The following is a 17,881-nucleotide window of genomic DNA, read 5'->3' as shown; positions in this document are numbered from 1 at the left end:
CAGACAGGATCTGGATTGTGACATTCCAGATTGGGGTGATTCCCAGTGCGCTACTTCTTCCTAGAAAATGAGCCATTGTAGTCCTCTAGGATGACATAGTAAGTGGTTTGTGAATTATATTTCAGACAGTGGCCAAATAAAATAGGGAGAAATAGTTTTATTATAATTTCATATGAAACTATCGTATTGATGTATAACATGTACAGAAAAGTTCGCAAATCATTGGTATGTATTTCAGTGAATTAACAATCATACAGGCCAAGAAATAGACTATTCTACGAACTCTAGAAGCCCTGGGGGAGGAAAGCACATTTTAGTGGATGACGTATAGTAATTATTAGGAAATTGCTGATATTTAAGCATTTTTTACCTTAAAAGGTTTCATGTGGTTCAACTTAGTAAGTTAAAATCAGTTAGTAATAACTGGTCAGGCAGTTATTTTGTGATGAATCTGAAGTAAATTCATAAATTCTCCTTTGAAGCTTGTTCATGTCCATCCCATTTACATGGGGCATAGGGGAGGAATTAAAGGTACGAAGTATGCCACAATATAATGCATAGGCCATCTTATCGTCCTCACAGAGGATGATAATGATTTTATCCCTCAAGGAGTATTTTCTCATTCTCGGTGTCTAGTTTCAAATGTCAAATCATATCACTTTTATTACTTTCGTCCTGAAAATGATCCCAGTTTACTAAATTTTCTGTGCTTGTCTTCATTTTTAGCTCAAATTTTATCTCATACATACTTTTATTCTTATTTAGATCTCTACACCTGAAAACTTTAAATGAGTAAGAATAAAGGAAAGGAATATAATTGTATTAAAGTATAGCATCAAAGGAATTATAGAGTATTTTGGAGATAGAAGAAAAAAAAAATCTCTTAAAGCTGTTAAGGACTAATATTCATTTCACTTGTTTTTGTGTGTTTTTAACCTTCCCTACTTAGGTCATCTTGTTTTATCACTGAAAGGTTCTCCAGATGGAATTCCAATGTTCACTCTTAAAATTTTTTTTTATGTGAGAGAGGTTTTAAAAAAAGGACACATTAAATTTTGTAAGAAGTTAGAAAGCACAGAGAGATACTAACTTTCATTTGGTAACTGGACGATCAGTTGATGTCACTAAAATAGCTTTAATGTAAACAACTGAGGAGGTCCTGGTTCATAGAATAATTTCTGATTTCCAGAAACAGTGTTGTGTGCTCCCAGTTTCACACTGATGCTTGAGTTGTTAGCAAGAGCCTTCCTTTCCCACAGGCTCTCGCTTCCTCGTGGCTCCCCTCTGAGGATGGTCCTGGAGTCCCAAGATTGAAACTCCAGTCTCCCCAGCGGACCCCAGCCACACCAACAACAGTTTAGTGTTGAGTCTGTTGAGGAACTTCTTCCTGTTTAGGAATGAGAATCTTCTCGCGCATACATGTGCTCTTGAAGGGGAAGCAGAGTTCTCCACCTATTTCTTACGATCTTAATTCTTATAGGAGAACCACAGGTCTCCATTGTTGTTCCTCTGTCAGAGCTGTGTGAACATCAGCCTCCTGATATCTTGAAACATGTTTTGGACTAAAGGACAGTGACATTGAAGCTGTGTTTGGAATGTGATGGGTGGGGGTGGTTGAGGGCTTCAAGTACTGCTGTGCTGAGGTTCATGTTTTTCAGTTGTTCCCAGCTGGAGTTTGCAGTATATTATGGTACCTTTGAATCCATCAGATGTGTGGGAAGCTTTCATTTTATTCTATATTTTTTCCCTTTTAATTTTCTCGGTGTTTTTCTTCCTTCCTCCTGGGTGTAACGTTTTCACGCACAGATGTCTCCTCGCTCTGCCCGGCGACGTTGGTCCATACAAGCAATTAACGACTTCCCGGTACTGTGCGCTGTCAAATGCTCTTCTTAACTAATCTTGTCTCTGCCCAAAGGCCCAAGAATAAAATGCCACCTGCCTGGCTTTGAGGAACCTGAAATGACAGTCTGGATGGTCTTTAGGACCAGCATTATCAATTTCTCACTCTTAGGAGTCAGGCCCCAGGGACTGTCCCCTGGTTCTATCAGTTTCAAATAGTTGAATACTGATATCACTAAGGATTATGAATAGACTTCTTTGAAAATGAAGCTAAATGCTAGATTTCTTGGAAAGAACCCCGATGATAAGCCTTTAGTTCACCTGATTTCACTTGGAGTATTTGTATAATTTCATAGAACTTTTAAAAGCCCACGTTTGGCATGGCGGGGCAGCAGAGGAAGATGTAAGAGGCTTCTGCCATTCTGTCTCTGTTTTTATCATCTTGCTTATCGAGTTCAAAGAGGGAAGTGCCCACCTGCTTCCTTGGCGTGATACTGAAGCTAGATTTTAATCCTTCAGGAAGTTCCTGGAATAAATTTTTTTCCTTGCCATCAATATTTTGCATTGACAGTAGAACTTCTGCAATGGACATCTTCTTTTCCTTTTCTCTTGCTGACTCTCTCCTCTTCTGTCTTCCTCTCCCACCCGCTTCATGTTTCAGTCGTGCCATAGAAACCTCAGGCTGTGCAAGGCAGCAGTCTTGAGGCTTTTGTGTAAATTTCCTTATAGGGGGATCGTCCCGTAGCCTTTTCATATAAAAGCCAGTTGAAATCAGGAAGCCTGATTAGCAAGTGCCGCTGCTGCCCAGCACCTTGGAGGTGGAGCCACCTCTCTGGCCACCTTTCCTCAGAGAGCCTGTCCTACCAACCCAGCTGCTGTGTTTCCACTGATTTTCCAGGAGTCCCTGCTCCCCCTGCTATTTACATAGGAACTCATTTTGACTCACTTCCCACTCTGCTGATTATTATGCATTGTTGATGGGGTTGCTGCGAAGCAGTTGGTGGCTTATTCTTGGGCTGTTTTTACATTTAACCCATTTATTGGCATCAATGTTGCCTCCGATTGTAGCAGTAACACTGGTGGTTCAGTCGCAAGCTGGCTATTGGTTGTCATTCAGTGCTCTCTGCACCAGTGCCTCCCTCCTCGCCCCTCTCTCCCCACCCCAGTCCTCGCTGTCCTCTTTCCTCTAATTCCATGAACACCTTCTTGGTCTGTTCAGAGGAGCATCCCGGTCTCATGGTGTGTTTACTTGTCTGTCTCGCTTTGTCTCTCCTCCCTTGATCCCTGCTTATGGAATCTGTGGGGAAGGGGTGTTTCCTATTGATGGGGCATTGAGATGACCTAAGAGAAGTGCAGAGTCCTTTGCTTCCCAGAGGTACTGATTTTACTGCACAGAAAATATCCACATTTAAGCCCATCAGAGTGGGACTGGAGCAATGCAGGAGGTTTAGGGGGCTTTGGGGCCCCAGTACCCTTATACCTCATCCCAGTGATCATGGTTGTCATCACCTGATAGTGACTCAGACCAGATAGATTATCCTAAAATCACCAGCAAGATACTAGGGCAAAGAAGTCATGGGGAGGTGTGGATAAGATATGAACCATTTTTTTTGCCAAAGCACTGGAGGGAACACCCTGAAACACTGTCCATGCTTGTTAGGGAACAATAGGGACCTAGGCCCTGACACCTGATTTGAGATCTACTGCATCTTCATTTAGGCAGCCTTGTTGGATCTGAATCCCTAGAATAACTGGCCCAAGACAGGATTACTGAGTGGCCTCGTAGCCTTAATGGGAGATAGCTCATATTTAAAAACCATCTCTGTTTCACCCTAGATAGTATACAACAACAAAAAAATAAATTAAAAAATAAATAAAAACCATCAACCCCACCCAAAATTAAAACAAAAAAAATTTTGTGACACCTCCCCTTTAAAGATTTTTCAATAATGTTTTCTGGTTATTCTTGCTGGATTAAATGAACAAAAAGAGCTGTCCCTTTATTGTCTCTGCAGTTTGATTCTTGGTGGCAGCTGTCATTAGGATGATCCTATGTTAGGGACTCTCCTTCTGTTACAGGCTCAAAGGCATCTTATGTAAAGCAGTCCCTGTACATTAGTATAGATCAAACAGAGAAGCACCTGGAAGCCTCTCAAGAAATTGATAGGGAAGTCCCAGGAAATATAGATTGTGATTTCTGTAATTCAGTTAAGGGTAGTTGCAGAAAGTTGCCCAGACCACTGTCTGCATTTTCATCAAGGACTAATTGATGACTCACATGGACCTGTTTCTACCTATTTTAACCAAGACTGCAAATGGGAGAAGAGCCCTGAAGCATCTCTTTGGACCCTGAGTTTTCTTTTCTCTGAATGTGTCCAATCCTAACAAATCCCGAAAGGAAATTAAACAGCTTGAGGTACAGGCTTGTGAGCCCAGCCTGGAACATAGCAACTTTGTCTGAGCCTGGTGTGTGAAGCCCGATAGCCTCAGGAGCAGTTTGCCTCTGCCCGTCTCCAGCACACTGCTCTGACTTCACAGAGCTCAAGCCAGTGCTTGGCAGAGAAGTGTCTTTACACATGCATAATTAGAAGACGGTATGTTGAACAGGCCTCACTAGAATCAGTTATTGATCTCCTTATATGCAGAAATGGATCCATTTTTATATTGACCAAAACTGTTTATGTATTAACAGGTAGCTTAGGACTTAATCCCCCCCCTCCCCAACCTTTAAAATCATACTTTTAAAAATGGTTAACAAGTATGGGCTTAGCAGCCTGACACCTGTGTTCAAATCTCAGCTCTAGGAGTACAGCCTTGAGTAAGCTCATGTCCTCATTGGTCAAGTCTGGGACTCTCTCATTTCCCAGGTACCGTGTCCTCTATGTCCGTTTTAGGGAAGGCTCTGGGGAAACAAGACAGTTGCTTGTGGTCTATCACTCTGGTCCTTCTGCTCAAATATTTTTGACATTCTGAAATTGATTTTTTGCTTAGAAAACATTCTTATATGAACTAGTCTATTTGCAAATGAACCACTTTGGGCACATGGACCTTAATTATTATTATGTTTTCATTAGGTTTGCTTAAAAAGTCAAGTAATTGTGGATGTTTCAGTGTGGTCTGAACGCTGCAGACCCCATCCCTCATGAATCCTCCATTGACTTCCACTGTTCAGTTAAATGGAGCTGGCATAAAATTCTCAGTTGTTGAAGGGCTTCTTCTTTGCTCTTTGTAATAAGGAGCCAGAATCAATGCCTTGAAAGCAGTGCTAGAAGCCTTTCGACCAACCCAGAAGACCCAATTAGATGGATCATATTTGACTCCAGATTGAAACTGTTGAGTATAAATGTTTTTTGGGTTTTTTTCTGCCTTAAAAAAAAATCCAGTACCCTAAATCTCACTGGAGATGACTGATTATGTGGGATCTTATGGGTGTGTCATTTCCTGGGATTTTTAAACTCCCAGAAACCTGGATAAAAGTCACACTGAAGTGAGTTTGTGGACTTATTCCCTCCCTGCTCTAGTTAACCGCGTTGTTTGTCCTGTCACTGCTGGGTTGGTGGACATCGAGTGTCCCTCCTGAAAACCAGCCCTAGTGCTCAGGGCACTCGCGACTGCATGGTCTCGTGTCAGTGAATGCTGCCTGGCTCCAGTCCATCCTGACAAGCTCTTTGGTCATTAGCACAATCACCCCTTATTTACACCCACATCAGTATTCTTTAGAAAATAAGCTGGGCCAGCAAAGAATTGAAGGGCTACCTGCTAATAATAGTTGTAGCTTCTTGTATTGAAGAATAGTGACTTGTGTATGGATACACAGTATTAATAACTGAACTGCTTCTAAAACCAAATGGGTTAAGGTTGATAGCACGTATGTTTATATATATATATATATCCAAATTGATAGCATATGTTTACAAATTGTTATGAACAATTCAGATACTTCAGTTAAAGGTCTGCTTTTACCTGTCATGCACTGACTCTAGGTTTCCTAGATTTAGTAGGTTCTATGCCACTTGCTGATCCTATAGAAAATTACATGCATTGGACAACTTTAGGGATTAGATGGGACATCAGTGGTTAGAAATACCTGAATACAGACCATGACTGATTTATGGGAGAGTGATTGTATCAAAATCACTGGTGGAAAAGGAATTTATCTGTGAGTCATCTAAGTAATTATCTAACCCACATGCCGGAGAGTTTACGGACATTTTTATAAAAGTTAGAGACTTTTAAATTGCACCTTTCCAGGTGATACTTTGCACCCTCACCTTTTCATTGTCTGTTGATTAACCTTGTGAGATTGAAACCACAGAGCTTGTCCTGAGGCCAAAGTTACCAAGTGAGTGAAGAGAGAGTGACCAGAGCCTGCATCCACCACAAAAAAGAAACGTGCTGGGGATCACACCGAGCCAGGGCCTGTGGCAATAAGACCAGTAAACCTTGCTCTGGTAGTATAACCAGGCCCTTTCATGAGCTCCTTTTGCCTCCTTTGTTAATAAATATGTCACTTCCCTCCTGAGTTGAATCACTTAGTTGACCCCCTTTCTAACTTCTGGAAATAAAATAAAATAGAATATTGTTCCCTTGGCTGGTCGCCATTTTTCAAGATACCAGATGGGGCTACACTCTCATAATTCTCATTCTCTAAGGCATCTCTCATTTCCCACATACAGACTTCTCTGCAGGCCTTTGTAGGGAAGGCTCTGGGGAAATAGGATAATTGCTCCTGATCTTCCATGTTCATTACCCAGGTCCCTCTGCTCAGGTATTTTTGACATTCTAAATGATCGCTTTTAGAAATAACTCAGATCTGCTAGGAAAACAGGGCAATTCTCCTTGAACTGCTAAGTTTCTGTGTCTGCCTCCCATAGATGAAGGTTTGCAGATCCTACACTACTGTGTCTGAATTAAATTTCAACAAACTTGATTAAAGCTATCTGAAAAGGAAAAAAACCCAAAACTTCGATTAATTTAAAGCAAGAATTTTGAACCTAGGACTGAACCCAACCTTAAAAGTTGCTCTTAAAAAAAGAGTTGCTCTTCTCCCACATTTTTGTGGTCTTATACTAACGTATTTACCTGCTGTTCTTTCTTTTTTAAATTTTGGCTTCAAGGTATTTATTTTTGAGCACCTGCAGAATGTATATAGCATTGCAGTAGGTGCTTATTTTACTGTTAGGATTTTGGACCATGAGCTCAATGCCCTTTGTCATCCTTTTTATTTCCTACAGATGCTGATTCATTTAATTGTGGGCATGATATAATGCAAAGTCTCTGCAAATTACCAATGACCCAACAATGATGTGCTCTGCAAGTTTAGGTTTCCATTCATCAAAGTCCCCATTAGTTATATCTTGTCATCTCCCCCAGAAATCAAGGAGATGGAAAAGTAAGCGTGAAGGATCGGACTCTGGCAATCGACCAATCAAGGCTGCTGGGAAAGTGATCATTCAGGATATTGCTTGCCTTCTTCCGGTCCACAAGTCATTGGGAGAACTATACATGTAAGTTCAGAATTTCAACTATGCTGTGCTTCTCACTTAGTCATGAGTATCAAAGTTGTTCATTTTATTTTTTGGCTGCTCTGCGGCTTGTGGGATCTCAGTTCCCTGACCAGGGATTGAACCCAGGCCACCGCAGTGAAAGCCCAGAATCCTAACCATTAGGCTGCCAGGGAGCTCCCTATTTATTTTTTGAGGTATTGGAATCTTTTCTTCAAGAGCAGTTTTAGGAGAGGTCCAGTGCATTAGCTTTCTTCTGCTGGATAGCGAAATTACCACACAGACCTAGTATTTAAATAACACGCATTTATTATCTCACAGTTCCCCTGGGTCAGGAGTCTGGGCTTGGCTTACCTCGGTCCTTGCTCTTATCTCCCCAAACTAAAGTCACAAAGTTGCCGGGTGGCAGTTTTAGCCAGCGCTCAAAGTCCTCTTCCAAACCCATGGAGGTTGTTAGCAGGATTCAGTTCCTTGCAGCCAAAGAACTCAGGGAATTTCATCTGTTCAGAGACTAGCAAGAGTGTCTCAGTGATGCTTTAGCTTCTTTCTAAGGTCTTGTCTGTTTAGGTCAGGCCCCATCCAGGAGAATCTCCCTTTTGGTAATTATGGGAGTGATATCCCATCAGTATTTACTGGTCTCACCCCTATTTAAAGAGATGAGAGATCTGCTTTATACAAGGCACATACAGCAATCTTGGGTACAGTCTTAGAATTCTGCCGCCTGCACTCAGTATGTAAAACATTTAATAGCAAAGCCACTTTGGTTGAAGGGAGGTGGGAGGTTGAGTGACAGGCACACAGACGCTGCTGGCCTGTGGTTCCCTGTCTTCCAGAACTTGAATGCATAACAAAAAATATTTCTTTTGTTGTATGTACAGAGCACATTACCCCTTTTGTTAGAAACTACAGTCGGTATTACACACATTTAAATCAAGTTTTATTCAACCCTTAAGCCTAGGGAACTCCCCAGGAAAGCTGGCTGGCAAATTGGTCTTTGAGTCTGGCCTCTTTTCCTGACTTCAAAGAGGTGAGCAATTTCACCTTCCCCAGGCCTGAATTCAGAGTGTAACATCAGCTGTGATGTTGGGTAAGGTAAGCTTTTACTGCATATTATGTAGAAAAGGAGCTTAAGGCCAATACAAATAAAACATTTCGAGTGACAACCTAAAGAGACAGTTTTTAGTTTGTTTGTTAAGCAGGAAGTAGTTGATTTAGAAGTCAGCTGGAAAGCAGCTTTTTAATTCTTTTTAAATTTCAGACTGAATGTGAATGATATTCAAGAAACGTGTCAGAAGAATGCCGCTTCTGCCTTGCTTGTTGGAAGGAAGGATCTTGTCCAGGTATTTTCCATCCCTTTTGTTGGAATTCTGGATTTTTCCTTTGGAGCAATTTCTATTCACTTTATGGTTGTGGTTTAGTGACATTTTAAGGTGTGCCTCCTATTTTGTAAATTTTTTTCCATTTTCTTTGCCAAACTCTAGGGCTGTTGCAACTGTCTAAATTCCTTGGATATTTCTCTTATTAGTGCTTAGTTGAGAAAGTCCTAAAGCATTTACAAAGTATTTTTGTAACAACACTTTTCTAGTGTTTGGTGATGGTTAATAAATTTGGATATCGTAATCTTTGCCATTTGCACCCTCAGTTCTGTTTCATTTTTACTTTTAAAAGTGTATCATTTCATACAAGGTTTACAAAGGCAGTCCTTAAGATGGAGATACGTTGAGTCCTAAAATATGATGTTATATTACAAAATTTAAATTTCCTTCATTTCTGCAGGAACACATTAGTGCATTAAGCATGTTACACCTATGTTGGTGGACTTTTTCGTTGTTGTTTTCCTTCCTTTTTTTTGGCCACATTGCACAACTTGTGATCTTAGTTTTCCACCAGGGATTGAACCCATGCCCTCAGCACAGAAAGTACACAGTCCCTAACTGCTGGACCGCAAGGGAATTCTCAGTGTCATTATTTTTTTTTAAATAGTTTTATTGAGATTGTAGTCCAGAGCACATGCAATTCACTCATTTAAGAGGTATCATTCAGTGGCCTTAGTATATTCACAGCATTTTGCAGTCATTGCCACAAGCAATTTTGGAACGTTTCCTTTACCCATAAAGGCTCACTCTTCCATCCAGCTCTTTCCAGCCCCTAGTTTACACTCTGTTCCACCCTTTGTCCTGCAGTGCGCAGATTAGACCGAGCAGTGGGAACTGCTAGCTGTTCTGTCTGCTTAGTTTTCTCCTTGTAGCCTTCCAAATGACCCAGGACTAAGGCCTTCCCTTGGTTTTTTTAAGTTTCTTTTTTTTTTCCTTCCAGTATTTTTTTTTTTTTTGATGTGGACCATTTTTAAAGTCTTTATTGAATTTGTTACAATATTGTTTCTGTTTTATGTTTTGGTTTTTTGGCCCCAAGGCACCTGGGGTCTTAGCTCCACAACCAGGGATGGAACCAGCACCCGTCTCCTACTAAACACCATCAAGTCTCTGCTCCAGACCCTTTTAAGTAAAACTTTCAGTCATGAATTTAATCTGTCTTTTTAAGAACCGAGCCACCTAAAATTCTGCAAACATTGAGAAGGCAAAACAAAGTACTGGAACTAGTGGGGAGTTTCTAACAGCGAGTGTCAGCCCAACTATGCTCCCTCGTGGTGTAACTGTGGGCAAAGGATTTCAGATTCTCTCAGCCACTGTGTGTATTTGTCAAAATGAGACCCACAAGAATAATTACCTCATAGGGTTGATGAGAAGATTGGTTTACTTTCTAGAAAGACAGTCTCTGAGGAAAAATTACTTCCTACAGTGTTTTGTTTGTTTTTTTCACTTTTTATTTTAAATTTTCAGTACTTTTATGGCAGAGTTGATTTGGAAGGTCAGGCTAGTCCAAGTGAAGAGAAGCAGAAAGACCCTTTCCTGGGGCTCAGACATACCTGGATTTACATCTGGGTTCTGTCCCTTTCATGTTGTGTGATCCTAGGCAGCTTCTTAATCATTTTGAACTTCATTTTCTCAACTCTAAAATAGGAATAATACTTCTGCTTCTGAGGTCCTTATGAGAACTCAATAAGGTAATATATATACAATTTCCAAACCTGTATCTCATAGGTGTAAATATCCAATATGTGGCAAATGATTGCTGCTATTCTTGCAGTTCTAGTCATCACTGTGGTATGGTCTTGCTTAAAGGGCTGGGAATGACATCAGTGCTAATGCTTGGAGAGTTTTTTTATTCTTTATTCACGTGTTGAAGATGATGTGTCACCTGCTTTGCAAGAAAGATTTGCAGAAATAAACCTAAGTATCAACTATTTCTGTTGAAGGCACTTAGGAAACATGTATTATAAATGAGAAAATAATGGGCCCAAGTTGTCAGCCAGGATAGTAAAAGTCCTTTCTTCTCCCAGAAACCTCTTCTAGCAACCATCCAGCTGGGCCACTGATAATAGAAATGAATGTTTTTCATTTGAACCAATACTCATGGGTGTTATTGGAGCCACACGATTTAGTTTATTTATTTTTAACATATCTGATGTGTTTCTGTTCCCGTTTTTCAGTGTTTTTATTTGCTTATTTTTTTTATTCTGTTTTAAACTTCTGATTAAAAGTCTGTATCTTTTTCCTTTTGAGTTTCTCTCAGAGTCTAGTAGTGTTTTCCAGTTAGTGGGCATATAATACTAAGAAAAAAATTCAAAAAATGTATTCCATTTTTATAGGTATGGAGGGGATGGGGACTCTGTTGATGGTGTGATGTATTTGTATTTAGGGTGTGCCAAATCTTGGATTTAATAGACACCTTATGGACTTTAAGGTGTCTTGATGAGTCCAAGCCCTGTGAGATTTCAAATTTGGAGATATTCCTCACATTTGATGTCAACAAAAAGAAAGCTAGATCTTGGTCTATTTTTCTGTAGCTTCAGAGAGTGTACTGAAACTTTCATAATGAAAAGTTTTTCATTATTTGAAGAAAGGACAGATCTTCAGTGTGATATTGAATGTATTTTTTTTTCCCTGCCAATTCGCTAATGAAGCAGCAGAAAAAGATACATGAGTCATTGGTTGAATAGACGACCCATGGAAGTTACTGTATAGTGTCTGCTTCATAAAAGTTTTTAAGGCTAGTTTTTTTCAGATGGGGATACAGGTCCCCCGAGAATCTTGCAGAAATGCAAATTCTGATTTCAGTAGGTCTGGCTAACTCTGCATTTCAATAAGCCCTCAGCTTTGGCCTCCCCCAGAGTGGCAAGGCTTTAGACTGTGTACGGAGGTGGGGGGGTGGTTCCTTCCTGGTTCCTGGTCCTCTGCTCGCCAGTCTGAGTGTGGCTGTTTCTCTTTGATCTGTCCAGGTTTGGTCGCTGGCCACAGTAGCCACGGATCTTTGCCTTGGTCCGAAGTCTGACCCAGATTTGGAAACACCCTGGGCTCGACATCCATTTGGGCGACAACTGCTGGAGTCCCTGTAGGTTTTGAGAGCTAAAAGTGAGGAAAATGAGTGGTGTCACTTTTAGGTCTGTAAATGCTTTCAGTGTTATTGTCTGAAGTACAAAGCCCTGAGGCACGAGAAGAGGAAGTGAGACCGTTCCTTTTAAAGTTGCAGTAATTTCTGTGCAGAACTGATTTCTTAGAACAGGAGGAACTATACAATATTTGTCATTTATAACGAGGATTTTAGACTCAGGTATCCTTGAGAGAGTTATGCTTCATCCCAGAAGTCGTATCTGCCTGAACACAGAGCTCCTGAGGTAGAAAGTTTGTTGAGGTGCTGGAGAACCTCGGCCCTGGGAACAGGTTAGAGAACTGCTTGTTGGCTTTGTGTTGTGTTCACCCTACTAGACAGTTTATGAAAATACTGAGTTTGATTTATTGCACTAAAGTATGACTAACAGGAAATAGAACGTGCAAAATGATTTACAGCCAGGAAAAATCACTGGAGCCTCCATGACAGGGAGGCCCAGGTCCTGAAGAGAGATGGAGAAGCTCTCCTTCCTTCAGGTGGAGGCTCGCTTTACCTGCTTGAGGCGAGATCTGGGATGCTTGCTCACTCTTCAAGTGCCTCATGGGGTAACACAGGATAATGATGTTTGTTCTACGCACTTCCTAGGAGGCTCATGAGAAAGTGTGAAAACACCTTAAAACTATTAGACTTTGCTTGTTAGGAAAGTATCGATACTATTCCATTGCAAAGGCCAAGTTCCTGGGATCTCTACCTCACCTTCTGGGGCAGTTGTTCTGAAAGGAGCAAAGGGGAAGTGAGGACCTAAGAGGTAATAAAACTGTTCCTGTTGTTCTTATTTAATAGCTCAGACTCATAATGCCACCTCTGGAATCTGACCTGCTCCCCATTTCACTGAGCACTTTCATGTAGCCTTAGGCTATATGAATGGAGGACTTGGAAACCCCCAGAAAGCAGTGTGATGCCTCCTTGGAGTTGGGGAGGCCTCATTCAGATGTGAGTTGAGTCTCCCTGATCCTTAGAGGAACTTCATTCAAGTCTGAGCCCAGGCCTGGATGCCTACCAGGAGTTTTCAGATGGGTTATCTAGGTCATGTGTGATACTCTTGATAGGTGTTATTCCAAAACAAGTCGATCAAGCCGCTGGGTCTGTAGAAAGCTCTTGTTCCTGATGGTGGCTTTTGAGGCAGAATCAAGAATTCTCCCTTCTTTTATGGTTTATCGTAGGGTACTGAATATAGTTCACTGTGCTATACAGCAAGGCCCTTGTTGTTTATCCATTCTATATAAACTATAATGGAAAGGCATATGAGAAAGAATGTATATATATGTATAACTGAAGCACTTTGCAGTATAGTAGAAATTAACACAATGTTGTAAATCAACTACACTTTAGTAAAGTTAATTTTTAAAGCAGCTCTGCCTTCCTTCCCCTATGGGAGTAGCCCGCCACAGCCGTGACAGCCACCACTCCCCGTGCCTGTTCACGACTGCCCTCGCGCCCCTCTCTCCGCAGACTGGCTCATTACTGCCGGCTCCGGGACTTGCAGACGCTGGCCATGCTCTGCGGTGTGTTCGAGGCCCAGTCTCAGCCGCAGGGGGCACTTCCCCGATGGGGGTAGCCCGCCGCAGTCGCAGCCGTGACCGCCACCACTCCCCGTGCCTGCTCACGACTGCCCTCGCGCCCCTCTCTCCACAGACTGGCTCATTACTGCCGGCTCCGGGACGTGCAGACGCTGGCCATGCTCTGCAGCGTGTTCGAGGCCCAGTCTCGGCCGCAGGGGATTCCAAACCCTTTCGGGCCTTTTCCCAGCCGCTCAGCTAACCTTGTGGTGTCCCACAGTCGATATGTAAGCTGGGGGTTTCCTGGTCTGAATCTGGCTTTTTGCAAAGGTCAGCTGTCATGGGAAGCGGCCCTCTCATTCTGCTCCTGCTTTCATTGCAGCCCAGCTTTACATCCTCAGGTTCCTGCTCGAGCTTGTCCGACCCGGGGTTCAACACTGGTGGCTGGAACATAGGTCAGTATGGAACTGCCTTAGCCCATGCTGAGGTTTTATACTTTCAGTGATTTAATATGTGATCTTTAGCTGATGAATAATCTTCATATTTTCCCTCATTTCTAATTGCCTTGTATGTATTTATTTACTTTTATATTTTTGGCTGTACTGTGCACCTTATAGGGTCTCAGTCTCCCAGTCAGGGATTGAGCCCCGGCCCCAGCAGTGAAAGTGCCAAGTCTAACCCCTGGACTGCCAGGGAGTCCCTCACTGACCTTTAAATTGAGTATGGTGGAGATACCATAGTCAGCAAGGGCTGAAACATGGGCTTTTGTGTTTGAGCAGGCTGGTTTCTGCTGTCTCTCTGCCTTGCTTGGTTACTTTCAATCCTATAACCTCGAGAAACTGACAGTGGAACTTTCCATTGTCCATCGCCAAGCCCCAACCCTTATCCTTTATGCTGCACAAGCCCCTTCCCTGATCATCTGCCGCTTCTGTTATCTCCCTCTCCCCATGAACCTCCTTCAGGATAGAGAAGTAAAGCTGAGCCTGGTCCCACCTGGCCGTAAAGGTCTATTTAACCAGTAGGTGTATATGTGTTTTCTGGATATTTAAATTTTCTTTTTAAAAGTGATTTTAATTCTGTTGATTACAGAAGTACTGTTTGCCCAGTGAAGAAAACAAATGTTGGTGGAGAAAATACTAATGGTTGATTTCCCTGCCTAGAAATGAATAACATCTGTTAACATTTCAGGACATTTCCTTCCAGTCTTTGTGTGTGTGTGTGTGTTGGGGGCCGGGGTTGGAGGGCACATCTTTCTATATTTGTGATTTTATGTTCTATTTTTTATTTTATCATGAGTATTTTCTCATGCCATTTAAAGAGTTTTTTAAAATAAGTAATGCCTACCTAATAATCTATATCACGCGTATAATTTGCTTAATCATTGTGTGTGTACCTAATTATCAAGTTACATTAATAGTAAATACCTAGACAGAAAGGTAAGGCTAGGAAAGTTTTCTGTTTAGTTCTAGGACTTCTCAGAATCTTCAGCTTAGCTTATTTTCCTTCCAGGAAGTAAATAGGACACATGTGCATCATGAGAGTTTTCAGGTTATTTCCCATGCCTTCTCTGATTTCCATCTTCCCTTCCCATTTGATTTTCTTCAGTGGGAAGAGAAACAGAACACCTATCTTCACCTTGGGGAGAGTCCTCACCAGAAGAAATCCGCTTTGGGAGTCTGACCTACAGTGATCCTCGTGAGCGAGAGCGTGATCAGCATGATAAAAATAAAAGGTAATGACCTTCCCAGCCAGGAGCTGTAGTTCTGTGATGCTTAGATTCTTCCCACACTGGGACTCTTGCTTTTAAGAAAGGTATTTGCTGTGCTTAGTCGCTCAGTCGTGTCTGACTCTGTGACCCTATGGACTGCAGCCCGCCAGGCTCCTCTGTCCATGGGGATTCTCCAGGCAAGAATACTTGGAGTGGGTTGCCATGCCCTCCTCCAGGGGATCTTCCCAACCCAGGGGTTGAACCCAGGTCTCCTGCATTGCAGGTGGATTCTTTACCATCTGAGCCGCCAGGGAAGCCCTAAGAAAGGTATATTAAGTGCCATTTGGCATCAAGCTTGTTTCTCTTAAAGGAACTGACCAGATGTGCTTTGAATTTGATCCAGGCTGCTGGACCCCGCTAATACCCAGCAATTTGATGACTTTAAGAAATGCTATGGAGAAATCCTTTACCGTTGGGGTCTGAGGGAGAAACGAGCTGAAGTGCTGAAGTTTGTTTCCTGTCCTCCTGATCCTCACAAAGGCATTGGTAAATATGAATTTCTTTCTGTTCTCATCACTCTCTGAAAGGTTCTATAATTTAATGTGTCCATAACATAACCCTTGGAGTGAATTTCGACTGTCTCATTTATAAGTGGAAATTTCTGAAGTATTTTGAGTCTGTTTTAAGTTATTGAAAACCCTGGCATTTCATGAGACAATTACATTTTCATTGTAAAGGAAGAAGTTGTCTGTACAATCCTCAAATATTGATCGGCAGTAGGGATATTTCTTCAGTTATTCAACTAACGTTTGTCAGACTCCTCTTAGTCGCAGTGCTAGCACACTCCTTTGTGGCAACTCCTAGGCCAGTTGGGGAGAAAAATAATCACAAGCTGTGATCAGTATTTATGAGCAAGCAAAAAGGATGTTGGGTCAGGGGAGCAGGGAGGGAGAATTTTAGCAGACATTTTGAGCTGCATTGGGAAGTCTGTCTGAGGAGCTGAGGTCTGCAGGACAGGATGGAGCCACCTGCGCACAGGAGAGTCCCATGAAGGGCATCCCACTCAGGAGCGGCCCCGTAGGGGAAACAGCTTGTTAGTTTGAACAAGTGAAGGAAGACCAGTGTGCTCGAACACAGTGAGTGAGAAGAGCGCTGAAAAACTAGACCACAGGATAGTCAGGGACTTGAAAGTCATGGTAAAGAACTTGGATTGTATTCTAAGTCCAGTGATGAGTTTCAAAGGATATTAAGAAGTAAGTGATACGACTCTCCTAACAGTCCAGTGGTCAGGAATTTGTGCTTTCACTGTTGTGAGTCTGGGTTCAATCCCTGGTCAGGGAACTAAAATATTGCAAGCTGTGTGTTGCGCCAAGAAAACAGTAGTAAGGCCAAACTAACAGGGAGGGAGCATAGCTCCACCCAGCAGCAGACAGCTGGAACAAGTGGTATGCTCCAGTTTCCACTGCAAGAGGATTTCTTTGGCTATTATAGGAAGAAAGGATTGGAGGAGGACAGAAGTAGAGGCAGAAAGGGCATTTGAAGACTGTTAAGGTGGTCAGAGAGAGAAGGATGGCCTGGTCTCAGGTGTTATCAGGGGAGGTGGACAGAGATGGATGAAGTAAAAATGCATGTCAGAGGTAGACTCAATATCCATATGTCTTACTGACAAGTTGGATGTGGGCTTGAGGACGACACAAAGCTTAAATGATCCTAAATTTCCAGCTTGAACTGGAAATGGTGATGCCATATTCTAAGATTAGAAAAGATTGGAAGAAAATTGAAAACTCAGTTTGGAATAGTAGGAAATGTTGAGGTTCAAACTATAGAAATCATGTAGACAGTTGGATATGAGTCTGGAGCTTAAAGGAGAGTTTAGGGCTGAAACTAGGAATGTGGGAATATTTAGCATGTTAATGGTATTCATGCTGTGAGCATTGAGTGCATTTACCTGGGAACTATGGGGTGGAATGGGCTCTCAAATAAGAGAGCCCACTGATTCTGGACCTTGAGAGAAACCAGTAGTTGGAGCTTGAGTCTTGGAGAAAGAACCAGAAACAGACTTTGAATGAGATACTAGTGTGTTTTGAGGAAAAGCAAGACTATGATATGAAAGAAGCTAAGAGAAGAGATGTTTTCTAAAGATTGATATAAGAGAAACATAAAGAAGCATGAGACAAGTGCTCGGGCCTGGTGCACTGGGAAGACCCAGAGGGATCGGGTGGAGAGGGAGGTGGGAGGGGGGACCAGGATGGGGAATACATGTAAATCCATGGCTAATTCATTTCAGTGTATGACAAAAACCACTGCAATGATGTAAAGTAATTAGCCTCCAACTAATAAAAATAAATGGGAAAAAAAAAAAAAGAAACATAAAGAATAGACTGAACACATATTGATTTCCTTTCTCCCCGAGACCTTGCTGAAGTGTCTACATAGAGCTTTTATGAAAAGACATAGCTGTGCAAGGAAAAGTAATATTGGCAATAAAATTTGGGACCTGGGTTACAGATAGTCAGTGGTAGCTGATTTTACCGAGAAGGAGCTGAATGCTGAACTGCTAGGCAGGAAAACAGTAACACACATGGATAACCCCATGTAACTAATCCCATGGACTGTAGCTCGTCAGGCTCCTTTGTCCATGGAATTCTCCAGGCAAGAATACTAGAATAGGTTGCCATTTCTTTCTCCAGGGGATCTTCCTGACCTAAGGATCAAACTCCGGGTCTCCTGCATTGCCAGCAGATTCTTTACCATCTGAGCCACCAGGGAAGCCCAGCACACATGGTAGAACCCCCAAATATTTCAGGAATTACAAATACCCA

General features: G+C 42.1%; 1 protein-coding gene across 10 annotated transcripts in view; it reads left to right on the top strand.

Annotated features, from left to right (window-relative positions):
* Nucleotides 1-17,881, top strand: part of WDR59 (WD repeat domain 59) — a 78,710-nt gene that overhangs the window by 55,903 nt on the left and 4,926 nt on the right. For 3 of the 10 annotated variants that reach the window (XM_020889192.2, XM_020889196.2, XM_020889198.2), the window contains exons 19-26: nucleotides 1,807-1,863; nucleotides 7,213-7,346; nucleotides 8,602-8,683; nucleotides 11,683-11,795; nucleotides 13,488-13,638; nucleotides 13,734-13,806; nucleotides 14,957-15,083; nucleotides 15,463-15,605. In XM_020889192.2, the coding sequence (XP_020744851.2) occupies nucleotides 1,807-1,863; nucleotides 7,213-7,346; nucleotides 8,602-8,683; nucleotides 11,683-11,795; nucleotides 13,488-13,638; nucleotides 13,734-13,806; nucleotides 14,957-15,083; nucleotides 15,463-15,605 (880 nt within the window). The other 7 variants (XM_070462840.1, XM_020889199.2, XM_070462841.1 and 4 more) reach the window with 6 other exon arrangements.

The sequence above is a fragment of the Odocoileus virginianus genome, unplaced genomic scaffold, assembly GCF_023699985.2.
Source record: "Odocoileus virginianus isolate 20LAN1187 ecotype Illinois unplaced genomic scaffold, Ovbor_1.2 Unplaced_Scaffold_15, whole genome shotgun sequence".
In the NCBI taxonomy this organism is placed as follows: domain Eukaryota; kingdom Metazoa; phylum Chordata; class Mammalia; order Artiodactyla; family Cervidae; genus Odocoileus; species Odocoileus virginianus.
This window is presented reverse-complemented; position numbering and strand designations above follow the sequence as displayed.